Below are 21,771 nucleotides of genomic sequence, written 5' to 3' on the forward strand. Positions count from 1 at the left end.
GGAGTCAGAAAAGATTCTGAAGCCACTCCACTACGTGTTATATATAATTGCAGCGCACATGCAAATAAAGATGTAGCAAGTCTTAATGACTGTCTGATGACCGGACCCTCACTAACTGAGAAGCTTGGAGACGTGCTTATGAAATTTCGCACAAACCCATATGCCTACATGGCTGATATTTCCAAAGCTTTCTTAAGAGTAGGACTACAAGAAATAGATAGAGATTATACTTGATTCTTGTGGCCTGAAAATCCACATGATCCTCAAAGTCCTGTGAAAACTTATCGTTTCAAATCAGTATTATTTGGTGCAACATCCTCTCCATTCTTACTAGAAGCTACTCTAAATACACATTTGAAGAAGTCTGAAAGTCCCTTCAAAGAAATCTTAAAGAAAAGTTTCTATGTGGACAATCTTCAAGGCACTGTAAATAAAGAGGAGGATTTGAAATTCTTATACAGAGAAGCTAACAAGGAGATGAAAGAAGCAAATATGCCTCTAAGGATGTGGAATACAAATTCAAAGCAATTAAGGGAACTTATCAAAGAAGATTTCCCTGAAGCTGAAATTCCTGATTGCAACAATATGCTGGGACTTAATTGGAACACAGAGGAAGATACTTTGAGTCTCAAAAAGATAAACAATAAATCATGCAGTACACTCACTAAACGTAGTTTACTGTCAGAGGTATCACAGTGTTTTGATCCTCTAGGACTCGTCTCACCAATTACCATAAAGGGTAAAATGCTTATGCAAGATGCATGGAAGCTCAAAATTGGATGGGATGAGAACTTGCCTCTAGAAATGAGTTAAGGATGGGATGAAATATCCAGGGAGTTTAAGCAACTTCATCAGATTAAATTTCCCAGACAAATAGGTCAAGAGGGAAACAATTACACATTACATGTGTTCTGTGATGCGTCAACCAGAGGTTATGGCGCTGTAGCTTAAATAAGTAATGCTGAAGGAAGTACGCTAATTACTTCAAAAGCCAGGGTAGCACCCTTGAAGGTCAGAACAGTACCACAACTGGAACTGACAGCACTCTATGTAGGTACAAAATTAGCTGTCTATCTCAACAAAGTACTTGATCACCTCACTATTGAAAAAACCGTGATCTGGAGTGATAATGAAGCAGTTCTCCAGTGGTTAAGAAATAATAAGAGTAAGTTGGTCTATGTACAGAACAGAGTAGCAGAAATAAAAGAGATGCAGAGAGATTATCTCTTTCTCCATGTCTCTACCCAAGAGAATCCAGCTGACATGTTGTCACGTGGTGTCCCACTCAAGAAATTTGTGGATAATAAATTATGGCTCCACGGACCGAACTGGCTCTCTAATGAAAATAACTGGCCTCAGCAAAAGGCTCACATTATGCCAGAAGAAACAGTCTGCTTGAACACAGCAGAAGTAAGTTGTGTAAATACTGCAGACACAACAGAAATAGTCATTGATGGATCTAAATACTCATCTTTGGGTAAACTCTTAAGAGTTACAACTCTTGCCTTTAAATTCATTAAAGGAATAAAACCTGATTATGAATATCTTGAACCCATTAACCCTTTGAGGGTTTTCGTCGTACTAGTACGTCTTACGCATAGGGGTTTTTGACGTACTGCTGTATAGCCCTTGTGGCTTAGCGCTTCTTTTTGATTATAATAATAATAATAATTTTGACGTACTAGTACTCATAAATTCTAGCGGCCTCAAATCTAGTGGGAGAAAGCTGGTAGGGCTTCATATGAAAGAATGGGTCTATGTGGTCAGTGTGCACAGTCTAAAAAAAATCCTGCAGCACACAGTGCATAATGAGAAAAAAAAACTTTGACCATTTTTTTGGAATAAATCAGCGACTTTGCAGTGTATTTTCGTATGGTATTTATTGTTGTATTCTAGTTTTTTTGGTCTCATTTTATAGAATGGAAGACATATTACAGAAATTGAGATGATTTTGACTGGTTTTACAATGAAAGGTGCCTTGAAATTGAGCTCAAAGTAGCAGAAATGTTCGATTTTTACCAAACTTCAAAAGTAAACAAATCGTGCCAAGCGTGCAATACACGTCAACTGGTGAGTCTAATATTCTTTCACAAGTGCACCAATAATATTTATACCATTTTTTACACTAATGCAGTAGTCTGCATAACAGTAAATCTTATATTTTTTGTGAGAATAAAAATTCAAAGTGGAAAGCAAAAGAATATAAGAGGGGCCTTGAGACGTGACTAATGACTAGAGGAAATGTCATTTTAGTGCCAGGAATGTCTTTCTTGTTTATTCTGGACCCTATTCCGAAATTGGCATCTTTTGAAATTTGTGTGAAATTGGCAAAATTGCTAAATTCTGACCACTGTACTGGATAGTTGAATTTCATAAATGGGTGGTTTCTTGCACTCATTCGATAGAAAAAATGGAGTTCTAGCGAAATATTCATGTTTTTTGTCGACTAGTACAGTGAAATTGGCCGAAAATGGGGCTCAAAGTGGGCAAAATCGCCGATGCGTAAACATCGCTGAGACCGCTAACTTTGCGATAGCATAATTCCGTAAGTTTTCTATCAAATTTCAAACTTTTGATGTCTTTATGATCGGGAAAAGATTCTCTATCTTTTCATAAGAGAAAATAATTTTTTTTTTTTTTAAATTTGGCCGACCCTGAGAACGAGTTTCGGAGAGGGCCTGTCGACCCTCAAAGGGTTAAATACTGGGTGAAACTAATACAGAAAGATGTTTTCTCTCTAGAATATAAATTTCTGGAAACACACGATAAATCCCCAAAGAAACCTGTCATGATTAATTCTTTAGGACTTTATCTCGACTCAGAAAAGATTATAAGATGTCGAGGAAGAATTCATAATTCTTCACTACCTAAAGAAGCCATACATCCAATATTGATCCCCAAGAATCATTGGCTAACAAAACTGATTGTTCAAAATGCCCACAGTAATGTGTTACATGGTGGGGTAGCTGACACACTTTGTCATATACGGCAATCCTACTGGATACCTCAAGGTAGACAAAGTGTGAAAAAACAAATAAAGGACTGTATTACTTGTCGTCACTACGATATGCGAGTATGTCAGTATCCAGGCCCACCTCCATATCCCTCTGAAAGAGTTTGTCATATCACTCCATTTGAGGTGACAGGTGTAGATTACACTGGACCAATAATTTTAACCAAACCAGTTGACAAAGTTCCCATCAAGGTGTACATCTGTTTGTTCACTTGTGCTACAACTAGAGCAGTACATCTAGAAGTAGCCACTGACATGTCTGCTGAAACCTTTATCAAATTATTCAGAAGGTTTGCAGCCAGAAGGGCATGTCCCAGACTGATGATTTCAGATAATGCAACGAACTTTGTTGCTGGTGCTGCTTATATAAGCAAGATCTTTGATCAACCAGAAGTACAACAGATGCTGAATCAATACAGTTGTCGTTGGAGATACATTCCTCCTAAATCTCCATGGCACGGCGGATTTTATGAAAGAATTATCGGCATTGTAAAACGTTGCTTAAGGAAGACTCTTCATCGTCAAAGAATCGACTTAGAAGAATTCCGTACAGTTGTGACTGAAATAGAAAATAGAGTCAACAACAGACCTCTAACTTATGTTACCGATGATCTGGACAATTTAGAAGTGTTAAGTCCATCTCATTTACTCAATGGCAGAAGGCTTGAACCTGTTCCTCCCATGAATGATAAAGAAATCATAGAGGATCCTACTTATTTCGAACCTGAGCAACTCAGATGTAAATTCAAACCCCTTAATAAAGTGATTGAACGTTGGGAGAAAATTTGGCGAGAAGACTATCTCACCTCATTGAGAGAACACTTCTATGGAGCTGGTGTTCCTGAAAATCATAAGTCCTTAAGACCTGGTGACATAGTGATTATTGACAATGATGGTCCGAGGTCCCAATGGCCACTTGGAAAAATTGTGACCATATATCCTGATGCAAATGGAATCATCAGGACAGTTGATGTTTTAAGCAAAGGTGTAGTGAATAAGCAGACAATAAATAAACTAGTGCCGTTAGAATTACACAGTGTTGAAAACAAAATTAGTGATTCTCCAGAAACCACACAGACTAAAGCTGTTCAGAAAAGACAAGCAGCAGTGGTGGCGAGTGAGAAAATCAAATTAATGTTAAGTGATGAATGGTTCACCTGCAACGAACCTCCGCCACCCCCCAGTGTGGAGAAATTTTCTCCAGGAGGGGGTATCAGCCCCCTTCAGCCCCTTTCAGCCCTGAGGGGCCCAGCTCTCTCAGAAGGGGCAAATATCTTGTTTACTGCTACAGCGAGTAATTGATCCCAGATGTAGTACCAGTATGCTCCGTGCGGTCAAGTGTTGCAAAGTGTAGTTTAATAAGAGACAGTCCATCTCTTAGCTTAGCAGGACAATTAAGGAAAATCCTGCTCCCACTTTATTATCATGGTAAAGATAGTGTATATTGTTGTCTATGCTTAAGACAGCAAGAATCAAACATTCTGCTTTGCTTCATCGAGGAAGTGGCAAGGAAGCAAAAAGTACTAGGTCAGCTTTTCCTTTGTGCTGGGGGCAGTAACGGCGTGGGGCGCTGTGACGTCTTCAGATTACTTTTGACTCTACTGAGAGTGACACTGACGCCAGGATAACCAACAAAGAACGATCTGTGCGTTAGTGTGAACAAAGTGCCTCACAAAACACGATAAACACTTACAGAGAAGTGTGATCAACTTCTTAGTGATATTGTGTGAACAATTATTGATGAACAGTGTAACAACAAGTGTTGCGATCCAACAGAGTGTAGTGCGACATTCTTCAAAGAACACTATTCTTCAATCAACTCGACGGATATCCGGGCTGTGTCCACAAGAGGGATTTTGAAGGGTTTTTGGCTGACCCTGAGTCAGTTGTGAAATCTATTGTGGCATTTGGGAGTTCCATGGGGTTGGATGTGAGTCTGGAGGATGTGGAAGAGTTGGAAGAGGACCACAATGAAGAGCTAACCACTGAGGAGCTGCAAGAGCTTCAGCAGGAACAGCAACAGATTGCAGCTCAGAATCTTGCTGCAGAGGAGGAGGAAGAGAGATGGAAGAAGGTGCCTTCTTCAGAAATTAAAGAGATTTTTGAAATGTGGGGTAGGATGGAAAGATTTATGGAGAAACATCACCCTGAGAAGGATGTTGCAAGCCATATCAACTTGTACAGTGACAGAGTCTTGGCCCATTTTAGGGAAGTTTTAAAGAGACGCCAGAAACAGAGCTCTCTGGACACTTTTTTTTGTGAGACAGAACTCCAGTGACTCTCAAGCTGGTCCTAGTGGCATTAAGAAATGGAGAAGAGAATTATGTAACTCCAGAAAAGGACTTGGTACCTGAGGTGTTGATGGAAGGGGATTTCCTTTCCAAACAGTAACTAATCCAATCTCTCTCCTCCTCCAGTCTCCCATACACTTTGAAGAATCACCAATAAAGGCAAGTGTTATGCTGTTAATGTTCCATTGTATTGTTTATGTACTACATCTATATTTCATGTAAAAAACATTTTTGTTTTAATACTTCTGGGTGTCAGGAACAGATTAATTGTATTTACATTATTTCTCATGGGGAAAATTGATTCGAAAATCGTCTATTTCGATAATCGTCGCACTTCCAAGAACAGATTAACGATGATAAACAAGGGACCACTGTATATGTTTGGACCATTTAGGGGTTAATGCCATGATGAGCACTGTATATATATACAGTGGACCCCCACCTTACGATATTAATATGTTCCTGAGAGCTCATTGTAAGCTGAAATTATCGTTAGCCGAATTAATTTTCACCATAAGAAATAATGGAAATCAAATTAATCCGTTCCATACACCCCAAAGTATGAAAAAAAAAACTTTTTTATCACATGAAATATTAATTTTAATACACACAAACTGAAGAAGACATGCACAATTACTACTCTACTAAGAATAGAATACATGACACTTACCTTTATTGAAGATCTGGTGATGCGTGATGGGATGGGAGGAGGGGAGAGTGTGGAAGTTATTGTTTAGAAGGGAAATCCCATTCCATGAGGACTTGAGGTAGCAAGTTCTTTTCTGGGGTTACTTCCCTTCTTCTTTTAATGGCACTAGGACCAGCTTGAGAGTCACTGGATCTCTGTCGCACAACAATTCTGTCCATAGAGCTATGTACCTCCCGTTCCTTTAAGACTTTCCTAAAATGGGCCATAACATTCTCATTGCACAGGTTGCTAACACGGCTTGCAGTAGCTGTGTCAGGGTGATTTTTATCCGTAAAGGTTTGCAGTTCAACCCACTTTGCACACATTTCCTTAATCTTTGAAGTAGGCAACTTCCTCAATTTCTCTCCCCCCTCCTCTGAAGCAGTTTCCTCAGGTCTGGCCTCTTGCTGTTGAAGATGATCTTGCAGCTCATCAGTGGTTAGTTCTTCACTGTCCTCCTCCAAAAGCTCTTCCACATCCTCCCCACTAACCTCCAACCCCAAGGACTTCCCCAATGCCACAATGGATTCCACAACTGGCATATGCTTCTCAGGGTTAGCCCCAAACCCTTCAAAATCCCTTTCTTCTACACAGTTTCTTACAAGCAGAGTTCAAGGTCCTCTTAGTCACTCCCTCCCAAGCCTTACCTATAAGGTTTACACAACAGAGGATACTAAAGTGATCTTTCCAAAACTCTCTTAGAGTCAATCGAGTGTCTGAGGTCACTTCAAAGCACTCTTGAAACATAGCTTTTGTGTAGAGTTTTCTGAAGTTTGAAATGACCTGCTGGTCCATAGGCTGCAGGAGAGGAGTGGTATTAGTAGGCAAAAACTTGACCTTAATGAAGCTATCCCCAGAAAGTCGCTCTGCCAAGTCTGAAGGATGACCAGGAGCATTGTCTAATACCAGGAGGCACTTAAGGTCCAATTTCTTTTCCATTAGGTAATTTTTCACAGTGGGGGCAAATGCATGGTGTAACCAGTCATAGAAAAAGTCCCTAGTTACCCATGCCTTACTGTTTGCTCTCCACAACACACACAAATTAGCCTTGAGGACATTGTTTTGCCTGAACGCTCTGGGAGTTTCAGAGTGATACACCAATAAAGGCTTCACTTTGCAATCACCACTAGCAATAGAACACATCAAAAGAGTAAGCCTGTCTTTCATAGGCTTATGTCCTGGGAGTGCCTTTTCCTCCTGAGTAATGTAGGTCCTGCTTGGCATTTTCTTTCAAAACAGGCCTGTTTTGTCACAATTAAACACTTGTTCAAGTTTCAATTCTTCACTGTCTATGTACTCCTTGAATTCCTTCACATATTTTTCAGTCGGTTTTTGGTCTGAACTGGCAGCCTCACCATGCCTTATATCACTATGTATGCCACTACGATTCTTAAATCTCTCAAACCAACCTTTGCTGGCCTTAAATTCACTCACATCACCACTAGTTGCAGGCATTTTTCTAATTAAATTGTCATGCAACTTCCTATCTTTTTCACTTGAGAGATGCTATCTCCTGCTATCTGTTTTTCGTTTATCCACACCAATAACAGTCTCTCAACATCTTCTATCACTTGCGATCTCTGTTTCGAAAACAAACTTGCACCTTTTGCAAGAGCAGCTTCCTTGATTGCCTTTTGTTGGCCAAGATAGTAGCGATGGTTGATTGAGGTTTTGTATACAACCTGGCCAGCTCCGAGACACACACTCCTTTCATACTTTGCAATTATCTCTTTCTTCATTTCCATAATAATTTTCACCCTTTTTACCACAGGGTTGGCACTAGAAGCTTTCTTGGGGCCCATGGTGACTTATTTTGCAGTTACAAGCACTGAAAACACTGTGATAATATGATATGTACCGAATGTATGCTTAGATGCGACCTCACTGGCTGGCTTGTAAACACTGGCACCCACGGGGCAGCTGAGGCCACACGTGGGACGCGTCCCGGACGAATCACGTAAGGCAAGTTTTTTTATCGTGAGGCGAGGCAAAATTTTTGCGTTCAAATGCTTCGTATGGCGGATTTACTGTAACGCGATGCGTCCACTATATTTTATGAAATACTAGAGAATCTTTTCCCGAAGGTAATGACACCAAAGGTAAAATTATGCTTTCACAAAGTTAGCAGTCTTGGTGATATTTGTGCCCTGGCAATTTCGCCCATTTTGGGTCCTGTTTTAGGTCAATTTCATTGTTCCGGTCAACCAAACTCTTAGCTATTTCACTAGTATCCTTCCATTATACTGACTGAACACATGAAACCATCCCTTTAACTATTTCAAATACCCAATAAAGTGATCAGAAATCAGTAATCTAGCCAAATTCGTACAAAATTAAGAAATGCCAATTTAAAAATAGGTTCCAGAATGTAGATATTCCTGGGACTAAGACATTTCCTTTGTTCAACAGTAATGTCCCCAGGGCTTTCCTACATTATTACAATTTATTTCCATTTTGAATTTTTAGTCACATAAAAAATAGATTTGTTATGCAGACTACTGCATTATTGTAATAATTGTATAAATAATGTCAGCATATTTGTAAATGCAAATTAGATGGGGCCATATCAGGTACTGGACGAATGACATGATTTGTGCCCTCTGGAATATTGGCAAAAATTTAATACAGTGGACCCCCGGTTAACGATATTTTTTCTCTCCAGAAGTATGTTCAGGTGCCAGTACTGACCGAATTTGTTCCCCTAAGGAATATTGTGAAGTAGATTAGTCCATTTCAGACCCCCAAACATACACGTACAAACGCACTTACATAAATACACTTACATAATTGGTCGCATTCGGAGGTGATCGTTATGCGGGGGTCCACTGTATTTCCACTTCTTTGAGCTCAATTTCAAGCTACTTCCAGTCTTGAAACCAGTCAAAATCATTTCTATTTCTGTAATATATCTTTTGTTCTATCAAATGAAACCAAGATTAAAACTATAAATACCATCCAAAAATACACCGTGAAGTAGTTATTTTAAACTATACACAGTCAATTTTTTTTTTCCATCAAGCACTGCATGATGCAGGTTTTTTTTTTTATGTGGTGTGCACTCGCCATATAGACCCATTCGCTCATATCCAGGCGAAAATTTACTGTTCACAGCTTATCTGAATGAGCTGAGCTCATTATATATTTCTACAGCACAGACTCTGACCTCAAAACTGTAGTTCTATGGCACTGACCGCAAAAGGGTTGTGTTAAGTCATACACTATTTTTGTATTGTTATGTACTCTATATGCATAAAATTATTTGGAATTGTTCTAAATAATCACTAAAATTCCATTTTGGTCTTTTGGTTGATCTGATTTCTTAAACAGCTACATTCAAAATTCTCTTGTAGAGTAGCTACATTCTTGTACTTTCCTCACAATCAGCAGGAATGAATTACACAAAAGTTTTGGGTACAGATTGTTTAAAAAAAAAAAAGGATGCTGTTCAGGCACTTGCTGCCCTCTATACTCAAATGCTGTTGTTGGGTCCATCTAACAGAAAATGACATGATACCTTGTGCAACCTTTTAGGTCTCATAAATATCTGAGCCCAGCCAGCACTGGAAGCAGAACTCGCAGATCTTGAGGGCAAATGGTAGTTTGGTATTACCTACAAAGAGATTTTTTAAGGTTTTCCCAGATGCACTTATCTGAATGATTGTCTTCTGTTATTCTCAAAGTATTTCATAAAATGCAAGTTTAAATGAGAGCATTTCTGAGAATTTGGAATATAAATTAGTAATGTTACATGAGAGCCACTATGTCATTCCATTAAATTTGGTGGCCAATATGAAAGCTCATTGTTTTAAGAAACGGCAGAAAACCTACCACTATTATAGTCAACCCAGTCGTTATGTATTCACTGGAGTGGAGGAGAGAGAGAGATACATGAAAATATATATGTACCTGGAAAAATACTCGAGGGCCTGGTCCCAAATCTGCACACTGCCATAACATACTGGAGTGAGAGATAAGGGAGGAAATGTAAAATAAACCCAGGGAGGAGCAGAGGTGCAGTGGGGACAATAAGGGAACACTGTATCAACATCCAGGGTCCCAGACTATATCAGAAACATGGCTGGGACAAGTGTAGAAGCCTTCAAGAGGAAACTAGACAAGTATCTTCACCAGGTGCCAGATCAACCAAGCTGTGATGGATATGTGGGGCAGCAGGCCTTCAGCAGCAACAGCCTGGTTGACCAGGCAAGCACCAGATGAGCCTGGCCCATGGCCAGGCTCAGAGTAGATTATCTCTTGAAACTCTTCAAAGGTATATCAAAGGTGATATAAGGTAACTAGGTTTTGGAGAAAATGTTTAACATTTAGTCAGTGTGAATTTTGGGCACTGCAAGTTAAATCTAGTAAAACTTTGATTTAACAGAAAACATCCACTGGGTAAGTGGATTCTGGAAACAACAAAGCCCATTGTTTCTGAAACTGTTTGTTATTGTTATGATCCACTGAGTAATTGATTTTGGAAAAAAACTGACAAAGTTCATTTATTACAAAATTGCCTGTTATTGATATGATTTGCTGGGTAAATTGATTCACAAATAATGGCAAAGTCTGTTGGTTACAGAAATGTCTTCTGTTGTTACAATCATGGCAAAACACACTCATTATTTAACTTTAATGGACAATCAGGATTAGCAGATATCCTGTCTCCCTATTAGTCTGATAAATCAAGGTTTTACTGTTAATATTTCTTAAATTAATTTTTAACTTATGGGTGCTGTACATAATTTCCAAATGGTATAATTAACATGCAGAATCTTACATTATGATTCTCCACTTTTAGAGAGCTACTGATATGTCCTTCTCCACCATCCCCTGGGAGACGTCCATTTTGTGGTTTTAACCTTTCCAGCAGGAATTCTCCAGCTCCTTTTGTCCGGCAAGTGGCACATAAGCCTAATTTTGATAAACGAATCACTTCTTCCTTTAACTGTTCTAATTTCAAGTTCTCCTGTAAAATAAACTTACTTTTACTATATTGTTAACACTGTGAAAATTTAAAACTAAATTTAGTTTTCATTTGAGATAATGAACTCTTAACCATTTAACTGTGGTAAGTCCCAACATTTTATTTCCCATGTAGGACAAATTGGGGGAAAGGGGGAATCTGAAAGCACATTTTTCTAAACAGAAGGTTTATGCGAACATGTTAGATCACAATGGAGACAAGTGGCTTCTAATGACGTGTTGTTGGAGTGTGAGCAAGGTTATACTTATGAAGGAATTTAGAAAAACCAGTTTACCAGACTGAAGCCCAACAAATAACCCACATATTTGTTATTTAACTTATGTCTTATTGATGTAAAGAATAGTTACATTTTCTATTCTTTCTTGGTGCATGTGAAGAGCTCGGGTCTGTGAAGTAATCTGATTAAATTTGATCTCCTGCTCATGACGAATAACATCAACTTCTTTTCTTGTTTCCTCAATTTCTTTTTGAGTCTGGGCCATGAACATCTTTTCTTGAACAAGAATATCTTGGTTCAGTTTTAGCTGCCAAGTAAATTTATATTAGATATTTGATTATGACATACACAGTTTACTGTATAAACTAATTTTGAAATACACTACATTATTATGATAAAAAAGAGGCGCTAAACCTACAAGGGTCATACAGCACAGCAGGGCAGGGGATAGTGCTAGGGTAGAGGGGTAGCAAGAAGCGTAATAAACTACAATACAGTACAGTAGGGCCCCGCTTTTCAGTGTTTTGCCTTAGGGCATTCCGCTAATACGGCGACTTCAAATTATGACCAAAACTTTCTATACAGCAAGTGGTCTTTCAAATATGGCATGGGCCACCTGCTTTGATTACATTCTCCATTATGTAATAATAATCACCCTTGGGCAGGTTAAATGTCTAATTTTGTCACTGTAAACATTTTCATTAATCCATCTATGATATTTTCTTCAAAATTATATAAGAAACACATAACATAGCCTATAAACATGCTGTTTATATGTTATGGAGGGAAAACATTACGTAATACTAATAATAATCTCTCTTGGGCACATTAAGTGTCTAATTTTACGTTAATATAGACATTTTCATTAATCCATCTATATTACATTTTCTTCAAAATTATATAAGAAACACGTTACATAACACACAAACATTTTTTTTATATACTATGGAGGTGTGGTAGCCGGGCAGAGGGAAAACATTACGTCACTCCCCTTAATACGTAACACTTTTGTTTACAATTCTCGGCATGAATTATTCATTACTTCTCCCTTTGTTTATGATGACATCTAAAGGTAGTTGTTAGAAATAAACTCAGTGAACATGGTATGTCGATGGTAATAATATGGCTCTGGGCCACATTAAATATCATGTAGCTATGTAGCCCAGGCAGACTACATACCTACATTATTATTCTTCTTTCAATGTACCACTTCCAAAGGCCTGTTATCCTGGGTGTAAAGGGAGCAAAATAAACACAGCAGAAAAACTTTTGACTTATATTATCCTTTCACCAAGTCAGAACAGAAGTCTTCTTTCTTTCAACACACCGGCCGTATCCCACCGAGGCGGGGTGGCCCAAAAGGAAAAACAAAAGTTTCTCCTTTTACATTTAGTAATATATACAGGAGAAGAGGTTACTAGCCCCTTGCTCCCAGCATTTTAGTCGCCTCTTACAACATGCACGGCTTACGGAAGAAGAATTCTGTTCCACTTCCCCATGGAGGTAAGAGGAAAAGAACAAGAGCTAAATAAATAACAAAAAGGCACAATACCGTGACTGGAACAATACACAAATAACCCGCACATAAAAGAGAGAAGCTTACGACGACGTTTCGGTCCGACTTGGACCATTGACTTTGTCAATGGTCCAAGTCGGACCGAAACGTCGTCGTAAGCTTCTCTCTTTTATGTGCGGGTTATTTGTGTATGGAACAAGAGCTAGAAAGAAAATAGAAGAAAACCCAGAGGGGTGTGTATATATATGCTTGTACTTGTATGTATAGTGTGACCTAAGTGTAAGTAGAAGTAGCAAGACGTACCGGAAATCTTGCATGTTTATAAGACAGAAAAAAGACACCAGCGATCCTACCATCATGTAAAACAATTACAGGTTTCCGTTTTACACTCACTTGGCAGGACGGTAGTACCTCCCTAGGCGGTTGCTGTTTACCAACCTACTACCTAGGACATTATTATTATAACTGATAATTATACTTATGTGTACCTGTACCTAAGTCAACTTACACACTGTGCTGGCATGCAGGTACACATTTAAATCACTAAGAGTGTCTTATTAGTCTTGAAGATGCCATATTAATGATGATAATAATAACAATAATCTCTAAGGAGCATTAAATATCGTATAAAACATTAATATAGACATTTTGCTTAATCCATCTAAATACACCCCACAGTAGAATAAATTAACATAAATATGAGATGTGGTAGCCAGGTGACTTGAAGGACTTGTGGTAGCTAGGCAACTTGAAGGACTTGTGGTAGCCAGGCAACTTGTAGGACTTGTGGTAGCCTGGCAACTTGTAGGACTTGTGGTAGCCTGGCAACTTGAAGGACTTGTGGTAGCTAGGCAATTTGTAGGACTTGTGGTAGCCAGGCAACTTATGGTAGCTAGGCAACTTGTAGGACTTGTGGTAGCCAGGCAACTTGTAGGACTTGTGGTAGCCAGGCAACTTGTAGGACTTGTGGTAGCCAGGCAACTTGTGGTAGCTAGGCAACTTGTAGGACTTGTGGCAAAAACCAGACGCGTTCATCTGGTTTGTTTACCTTATGTGTGGGTGGGTGGGGTGGTGAGGGCTGCCCTTCCTGGCTATCCATACTTCCCAACCTTACTTCATACAAACAAAACTCGCCTCTCAATCTACATTAAGACTACAAATATTTTAAGGTAATTAATGAGTGTACTATATGTGCATTTTATTGCTCAAGGGAGCTTAATGTCGTAGTAGGTGTAAGTGGCCAGGCAGGATGCCATACCTCCCACACGGCTTTCTACAAATAAATACTTTTCACCTCTCGCCCTCCATTAAGACCATTAAGACTACAAATATTTTAAGGTAAGTAATGCATGTACTGTATATGCATTTTATCGCTCTAGGGAGCTTTAAGCATCGTAATATAGTATGTGTGGGTGGGGTGGCCAAGAGGGCTACCACACCTGACTTCTTAGAGTAAATACTACTCACCTTTTGCCCTACATTAAGACTACAAATATTTTGAGGTAAATAATGAGTGTACTGTGTGTGTATTTTACTTTTTAATGCCTAGTTCTATTACTAACTTAATATATGTTAGTGTAAACTTGTTATCTGTCATTTATATGCATTTATAAATGGAAAACAAATGGAGTTCTGCTTTCCGGCGAAGTCTGCTTTCCAGCAGTAACCTGGAACCTAACCTAACGAATAAGTGGGGCCCTACTGTATATCTCAATCACAATGTTTTTCATAATTTAAGTAAATATTTCTACTCTCACCTTTGCCTTCTCTTGTTCTAGTTGTAGTTTTAGCTGTTCTACTCTTGCTTCCTCTTCATTTAACTGTTGTTCATGGCAATTTACAGCTGTTATCTTCTCTCGCAAGCAACGGTGCTCTTCTTTTAATGCATTCATCTCAGCAGCTACATCCATTTGAGTCTGGTATGAAAATAAAATAGGATTTTAATGTGCAACTAGTTATCTGATAATTATTTTTTAACCAAACTAGTAACAATCATTATAAAAAAAAAATTTGCTCATCACCAAGTTTAAGGATTTCTCAAGATGTCAATATGGTGCTTATACTGTAATACAGTTTTATTAAAGAGAAGTGAATGCTCAGGATTTAGCGAGAGGTTTGGGGGTTAAAAGATAAATAATCTAACACAAAGCGGGAGTTGTCACAATTGCTCTTTGCTGATGACACTGCTTTTGGGAGATTCTGAAAAGAAGTTGCAGAGGTTGGTGGATAAGTTTGGTAGGGTATGTTCAAGAAGAAAACTGAAAATGAATACTATAGGAAAGAGTAAGGTGATGAAGATAAAAAAAATTAGGGAACGAAAGATTGGATATCAGATTGGAGGGAGAGAATATGAAGGAGGTGAATGTATTCCATTATTTAGGAGTGGACGTGTCAGCAGATGGGTCAATCAAAGACAAGGTGAATCAAAGAACTGACGTGGGGAAAAAAGGTGAGTGGTGCACTGAGAAGTCTGTGGAGACAAAGAACTATGTCCATGGAAGGAAACTGGGTAATGTATGAGAGTATAGTTATACTAATGCTCTTATGTGGGTGTGAAGCATGGATGGTGAATGTTGCAACAAGGAGAAGGCTGGAGGCAGTGGAGATGTCGTGTCTGAGGGCAATGTGTGGTATGAATATAATGCAGAGAATTCATAGTTTGGAAATTAAGAGGAGGTGCAGGATTACCAAACTATTATCTAGAGGGCTGAGGAGAGGTTGTTGAGGTGGTTCAGACATATAGAGAGGATGGAACAAAATAAAATGACTTTGAGAGTGTATAAATCTGTAGTGGAGGGAAGGTGGGGTAGCGATCGGCCTAGGAAAGAAGGTTTTGTGTGCGAGGGGCTTGGACTTCCAGCAATCATGCATGAGCGTGTTAGATAGGAGCGAAAGGAGACAAATGGTTTTTAGGACTTGATGTGCTGTTGGAGTGTGAGCAGGGTAATCTTTATGAAGGTAATAATTTGCTCGACCTAGTCTCATAAATAATCTGGAGATCGCTGAAGAGCTTGGTGCTAGTGATCACAAATCCATCACTTTTAGCATTAGCTGGGAATATGAGAATAATGATAATATGGTAAAAGTCCCTGATTTTCCTTCTGCCAATTATAATGGATTAAGGAACACCTGTCTAATCTAGATTGGGGTAATCCAGCTAATAATTTTATTGATGATCATACTTACGATTATGAAGGGATCTGCGATTATGAATTTTTTCTTAACCCTTTGACTGTCGCAGGCCCCTTTCTGAAACTGTCATTCTATGTCGCAAAATATTCGGAAAAAAAAATTATTTTTTCTTATGAAAATGTTAAGATTATTTTTCTGAGTGTTTTAGTCCAAAAAAATAAATTTTGCCATCAGTACTTACCGAGATATAGAGGTGTGAAGTTTGCAGAAAATGAGCCATGTATGGCAACAGCGGCGACTGCCACTCACCTGGTAAACTTTGGTTTACTTGTAATTGAAGGCTTGTTGTTTTTTTCACTATTTTATTTTTTCACATAACTTACGTGGCCTGTGAGACCAAAGTAAGGTGCAATGTACATATATACACTCGATGTATACAACACACAAACATAATTATCAATATATTGTTTGCAAAACTTGTTTACAAAAACCACACAAAATTTTTTTTATTACTATTGTTCTATAATATATATACCAATGTACAGTCACCGAACATATTCCTAGAAGTTCTGCAGCTTGTGGAACTCTGAAACATGTTTTCATACACAATGGTGTTTTACACTTCTCACACATAAAACCAGTGTGTGTGCATTTTTGTGGACTTTTTTTTTTATGTGCAAAGACAAAACACCTTGTCTGAGCAGTTTTCTTCAAAGTATTAGCAGGCAGTTGTGTTATGTAGTTTTTTTTTTTTCTTCAAGTCGGCCGTCTCCCACCGAGGCAGGGTGACCCAAAAAAGAAAGAAAATCCCCAAAAAGAAAATGCTTTCATCATCATTCAACACTTTCACCACACTCACACATAATCACTGTTTTTGCAGAGGTGCTCAGAATACAACAGTTTAGAAGCATATACGTATAAAGATACACAACATATCCCTCCAAACTGCCAATATCCCAAGCCCCTCCTTTAAAGTGCAGGCATTGTAGTTATCCTAGGTAAATGGTCGTGTGTCATCACTCCTTCCTTCCTGCATTCGTTTCCTACCTTCCTTCCTACTTTCCTGCATTCCTTTCCTACCTTCCTTCGTCTTTCCTTACTTTTTTCCTTGTAGATGAATGGTTCACAGAACCGACACGTTGATAAATTAGACACATGTGCAACTCTTGGGTATCTTTATTAAGGAAACATTTCGCCACACAGAGGCTTCATCAGTCCATACATAGGAGAAACTTGAAGAACAGGAGGAGAATGAGGTAATCAGTCCCTCAACCTTGAGCCGATGTGGTCAGTCCATCAATCTTGAATAGAATACCTTCCTTCCTTCATTCCTGCCTTCCATTCTTCCTTCCTTCTGATTTCTATAATATATATACACATATATAGTCACTAGATACTTTCATGTAACTGCTATTATCTTCATTCAGCAAGCTTGACTTGTGTGCGAGTGTGTGGCTTATAATTTTTTTGAGTCAGGAGTTGGCAGCTGTCAAAATGACATATTATCTCATTACTCACTCCCCCTACCGCCTGTTAAAACAATGGGGTTGGATGCTGCTTCCCCTCCATTCTATCTAATTATCTTTCTCCCTCATTCTATCTCTTTCAATCTGTCTCTCTCTTTCTATCTGTTTGTCTATCTCTGTCTCACAGGTACACATAAATACAAGTATACATACTGTAAATTACCTAGGATAACCCAAAAAATCAAGACAAAGTGCCAAACTCAGCTTGAAGATGTGAGTAAACGTGATGATGACACAGTCTTGTGGCTCTCTCTGAGACAGAGCTAGACGGATAGACAGGGAGCTTGGCAGACAGACAAATAGACAGACAGAAATGTTTGTGTACCAGCAAAAACAAAGGGAGGGAGATGGTCATCTAATCTTTTCTTATCAGCTGCACCCTCCCCCACCCTCGTTTATGCTCACCAAACATCAGCTCTTATCAGATGTTATCTCCCCTTATCTTGTCACTGTCATGGGGTGGACTTTTTTTTTCTTGCTTCAAGGGAACAATATTATTACATCTTCTTCTTCTCCTCCTCTTCCTATTCCTCCTCCTCTTCTCCTCTTCCTCTTCTCCTCCTCTTCCTCTTCCTCCTTTTTCTCCTCTTCCTCCTCCTCCTCTTCCTCTTCCTCCTCCTCCTCCTCCTCTTTTCCTCATCCTCTTCCTCTTCCTCCTCCTCTTCCTCCTCCTCATCCTCTTCTTCCTCCTCTTCTTCCTCCTCCTCCTCCATTGCTTTTGGTCTCAAACTCCTCGAAATCATGAAATTGATCGTCACTGACACTTCCATCTGTGTTAGAGCATCACTTGGGAAGAGAAGAGTCCCAGATTTGCTGGGGAGTCACATATTTCTTACCACTAAGCATGCTGAAAAAGGACAACTGAAATAGCATTCCCACAATGCACCACTGGCTCCCCGATTTTTTTTCATATGGTGCACACTGACCATGGAGACCCATTCTCTCACATGTGGGCCTACCAGCTTTCTCCTGCTTGATTTGAAGCCGCTTGAATTTATGCGTATAAATCCGTCAGAAACAGTGGCGCGTAAGACGTATATATACGGCGTAAACAGTCAAAGGGTTAATAATGTGCAAAGAGCTCAGAGCATATATATTCCCCAAAAAGATATTAGGTCAAATAATAACGACCCCAAATGAGTTAACAGGAGGCTTAACCCTTTCAGGGTCGACAGGCCCTCTCAGAGTCTTGTTCTCAGGGTCCCCCAAATTTCAAAAAAAAAAAAAAAAAAAAAATATTTTTTCTTATGAAAAGATAGAGGATCTTTTCCCAACCATAATGACACCAAAAGTATAAAATTTGATGGAAAACTTACGGAATTATGCTCCTGCGAAGTTAGTGGTCTGGACGATGTTTATGGATCGGCGATTTTGCCCACTTTGAGCCCTATTTTCGGCCAATTCCAATGTACTAGTCGACAAAAATCATAACTATTTTGCTAGAACTCCATTTTTTTCTATCGAATGAGTACAAGAAACCACCCATTTACTGATTTCAACTATCCAATAAAGTGGTCAGAATTTAGCAATTTTGCCAATTTCACACAAATTTCAAAAGATGCCAATTTCCAAATAGGGTCCAGAATAAACAAGAAAGACATTCCTGGCACTAAAATAACATTTCTCTACTCAAGAAGACGTTAATGAGATTCCAGAAATTAACAATTATTCAGTTCCTGAAGAATTCAAATTAACGAATAATACTGTCACGAGGGACATGGTTATCAAACAAATAGATAAACTGAAACAAAATAAGTCCCCAGGACCTTGTTTTCCAGGGTACTTAAAGAATGCAAGATAGAACTTAGTCAGCCATTAACGAGCGTGTTTAATGTGTCCATCTTAACTGGTGTTGTGCCAGAGATGTGGAAGACAGCTAATGTAGTTCCTATATTCAAATCAGGGGATAGGTCTATTCTATCAAATTACCATCCAAACAGCCTGGTGTCTACAGTGGGCAAATTATTTGAATCGATTATAGCTGATATTATTAGAAGTCATCTTGAAGAGCATAATTTGATTAATGAATCTCAGCATGGGTTCATGAGAGGTCGTTCCTGCCTGACAAATTTACTGATGTTCTTCAATAAACCATTTGAGGCAGTAGACAGTAATAAAGAATATGATAATGTTTATTTGCATTTCAGTAAAGCCTTCAGTAGAGTACCTCACAAGAGACTCCTAACCCCTTGGGGGTCGGCAGGTCCTCTCAGAGACTTTTTCTCAGGGTCGGCTAAATTTAAAAAAAAAGAAATTTTTTTTTTCATATGAAAAGTTAGAGAATATTTTCCCGATCATAATGACAGCAAAAGTATGAAATTTGATGGAAAACTTACGGAAATATGCTCTCGCGAAGTTAGCAGTCTCGACGATGTTTATGCATCGGCGATTTTGGCCACTTTGAGCCCTATTTTCGGCCAATTCCAGTGTACTAGTTGAAAAAAATCATAACTATTTTGCTAGAAATCTATTTTTCTATCGAATGAGTACAAGAAACCACCCATTTACCGATTTCAACTATCCAATACAGTGGTCAGAATTTAGCAATTTTACCAATTTCACACAAATTTCAAAAGATGCCAATTTCTGAATAGAGTCCAGAATAAACAAGAAAGACATTCCTAGCACTAAAATAACATTTCCTCTGTTCATTAGTCATGTTCCCATGCCCCTCCTACATTCTTTTGCTTTCCACTTTGAATTTTTATTCTCACAAAAAAATAGAAGATTTACTGTTATGCAGACTACTGCATTAGTGTAGAAATAGTATAAATAATATCAGCACACTTGTGAAAGAATATTAGACTCACCAGTAGACGTGTATTAGACACTTGGCATGATTTGTTTACTTTTGATCTTTTGTAAAAATTGAACATTTCTGCTAATTTGAGCTCAATTTCAAGGTACTTTTCATTGTAAAATCAGTCAAAATCATCTCACTTTCTGTAATATGTCTTCCATTCTATAAAATGAGACCAGGAAAACTAGAATACAACAATAAATACCATACGAAAATACAGTGCAAAGTCGCTGTTTTAATCCAAAAACACGGTAAAAGTTTTTTTTTCTCATTACACACTGTGTGCTGCAGGATTTTTTTTATACTGCACACACTGACCACATAGACCCATTCTTTCATATGTAGGCCTACCAGCTTTCTCTCACTAGATTTGACGGCGCTAGAATTTATGCGTACTAGTATGTCAAAAACCCCTGCGCGTAAGCTGTACTAGTACGGCCGAAACCCCGAAAGGGTTAAGAAAGGTGGCAGCTCATGGTATAGGAGGAAAAGTTCTAGCATGGATAGAGACATGGCTTACCAATAGAAAGCAAAGAGTTTCCATTAATGGGGTCAAATTTGAATGGGAATTAGTCACTAGTGGCTCTCCACAAGGATCAGTTTTAGGCCCTCTTTTGTTCGAAACTTACATTAATGACCTTGATGAGGGAATTACAAGTGGCATGAGCAAATTTGCTGATGATACAAAAATAGGCTGTATGATTCATTCTGAGGAGCATACCAATGAACTCCAGGGGGATTTGGACAAATTACTGTCTTGGTCTGAAAAATGGCAGATGAAGTTTAAGGTACTAGTCCTTGGTAATGAAAATAACCCTCAAAGTTATAAAGTAGGTGAAGTAGAGCTTGATCATGCAGTAAGTGAAAAAGACTTGGGAGTCATGGTAAGCAGAAATCTAAAGCCAAGACAGCAGATTACTGGGATTTATTTCAAGAAGTGTAAGTAACAGAAGTCCAAAAGTTATTTTACATCTCTATACATCACTAGTGAGGCCTCATTTGGATTATGCCACTCAGTTTTGGTCTCCTTACTACAGGATGGATATAGACTCATTAGAGAGCATACAAAGAAGAATGACTAAAATGATTTACTGTATAAGGCATCTTCTGTATGAAGATAGACTTAGAGCCTAGAATCTCCACTCACTGGAGAGACATAGAATGAGGGGAGATATCATTGAGGTGTATAAGTGGATGATGGGCATAAACAAAGGTGATTATTAATAAAGAACTGAGGGTGTCGAACCAGGAAAGAACCAGAAATAATGGATTTAAGTTGGGTAAATTTAGATTTAGAAAGGACACAGGTAAGTACAGTGGACCCTCGCCTAACGAACGCATCGCATAACGTTAAATCCGCCTAGCGATACATTTTAACGCAAAAACTTTGCCTCGGCTAGTGCTAAAAAACTCGCTCAACGCGATTCGTTCGAGACGCGTTCATGTGTGGCCTGAGCCTGCCTCACTTGTTCCGTGAGTGCCAGTGTTTACAAGCCAGCCACCGCGGTCGCTTCCAAGCATACAATCGGAACACTTCATATTATCACAGCCTTTTTAGTGATTGCACCTGCAAAATAAGTCAACATGGGCCCCAAGAAAGCTTC

At 38.8% G+C, this 21,771-nt stretch overlaps 1 protein-coding gene across 4 annotated transcripts in view; it reads right to left on the bottom strand.

The window, feature by feature from the left end:
• The window catches only part of LOC128690813 (fas-binding factor 1 homolog), a 209,522-nt gene that overhangs the window by 24,399 nt on the left and 163,352 nt on the right, over positions 1 to 21,771 (bottom strand). For 3 of the 4 annotated variants that reach the window (XM_070088205.1, XM_070088206.1, XM_070088204.1), the window contains 5 exons: positions 14,467 to 14,625; positions 11,324 to 11,500; positions 10,770 to 10,958; positions 9,899 to 9,950; positions 9,319 to 9,602 (listed from right to left, as the gene is read on the bottom strand). In XM_070088205.1, coding sequence (XP_069944306.1) covers positions 9,520 to 9,602; positions 9,899 to 9,950; positions 10,770 to 10,958; positions 11,324 to 11,500; positions 14,467 to 14,625 — 660 coding nt within the window. In that variant the 3' untranslated portion in view covers positions 9,319 to 9,519. Of the gene's footprint in view, positions 1 to 9,318; positions 9,603 to 9,898; positions 9,951 to 10,769; positions 10,959 to 11,323; positions 11,501 to 14,466; positions 14,626 to 21,771 lie in introns of those variants that run through there. The other variant, XM_070088207.1, reaches the window with a different exon arrangement.

The sequence above is a fragment of the Cherax quadricarinatus genome, chromosome 24 (genome assembly GCF_038502225.1).
Source record: "Cherax quadricarinatus isolate ZL_2023a chromosome 24, ASM3850222v1, whole genome shotgun sequence".
In the NCBI taxonomy this organism is placed as follows: Eukaryota; Metazoa; Arthropoda; class Malacostraca; order Decapoda; family Parastacidae; genus Cherax; species Cherax quadricarinatus.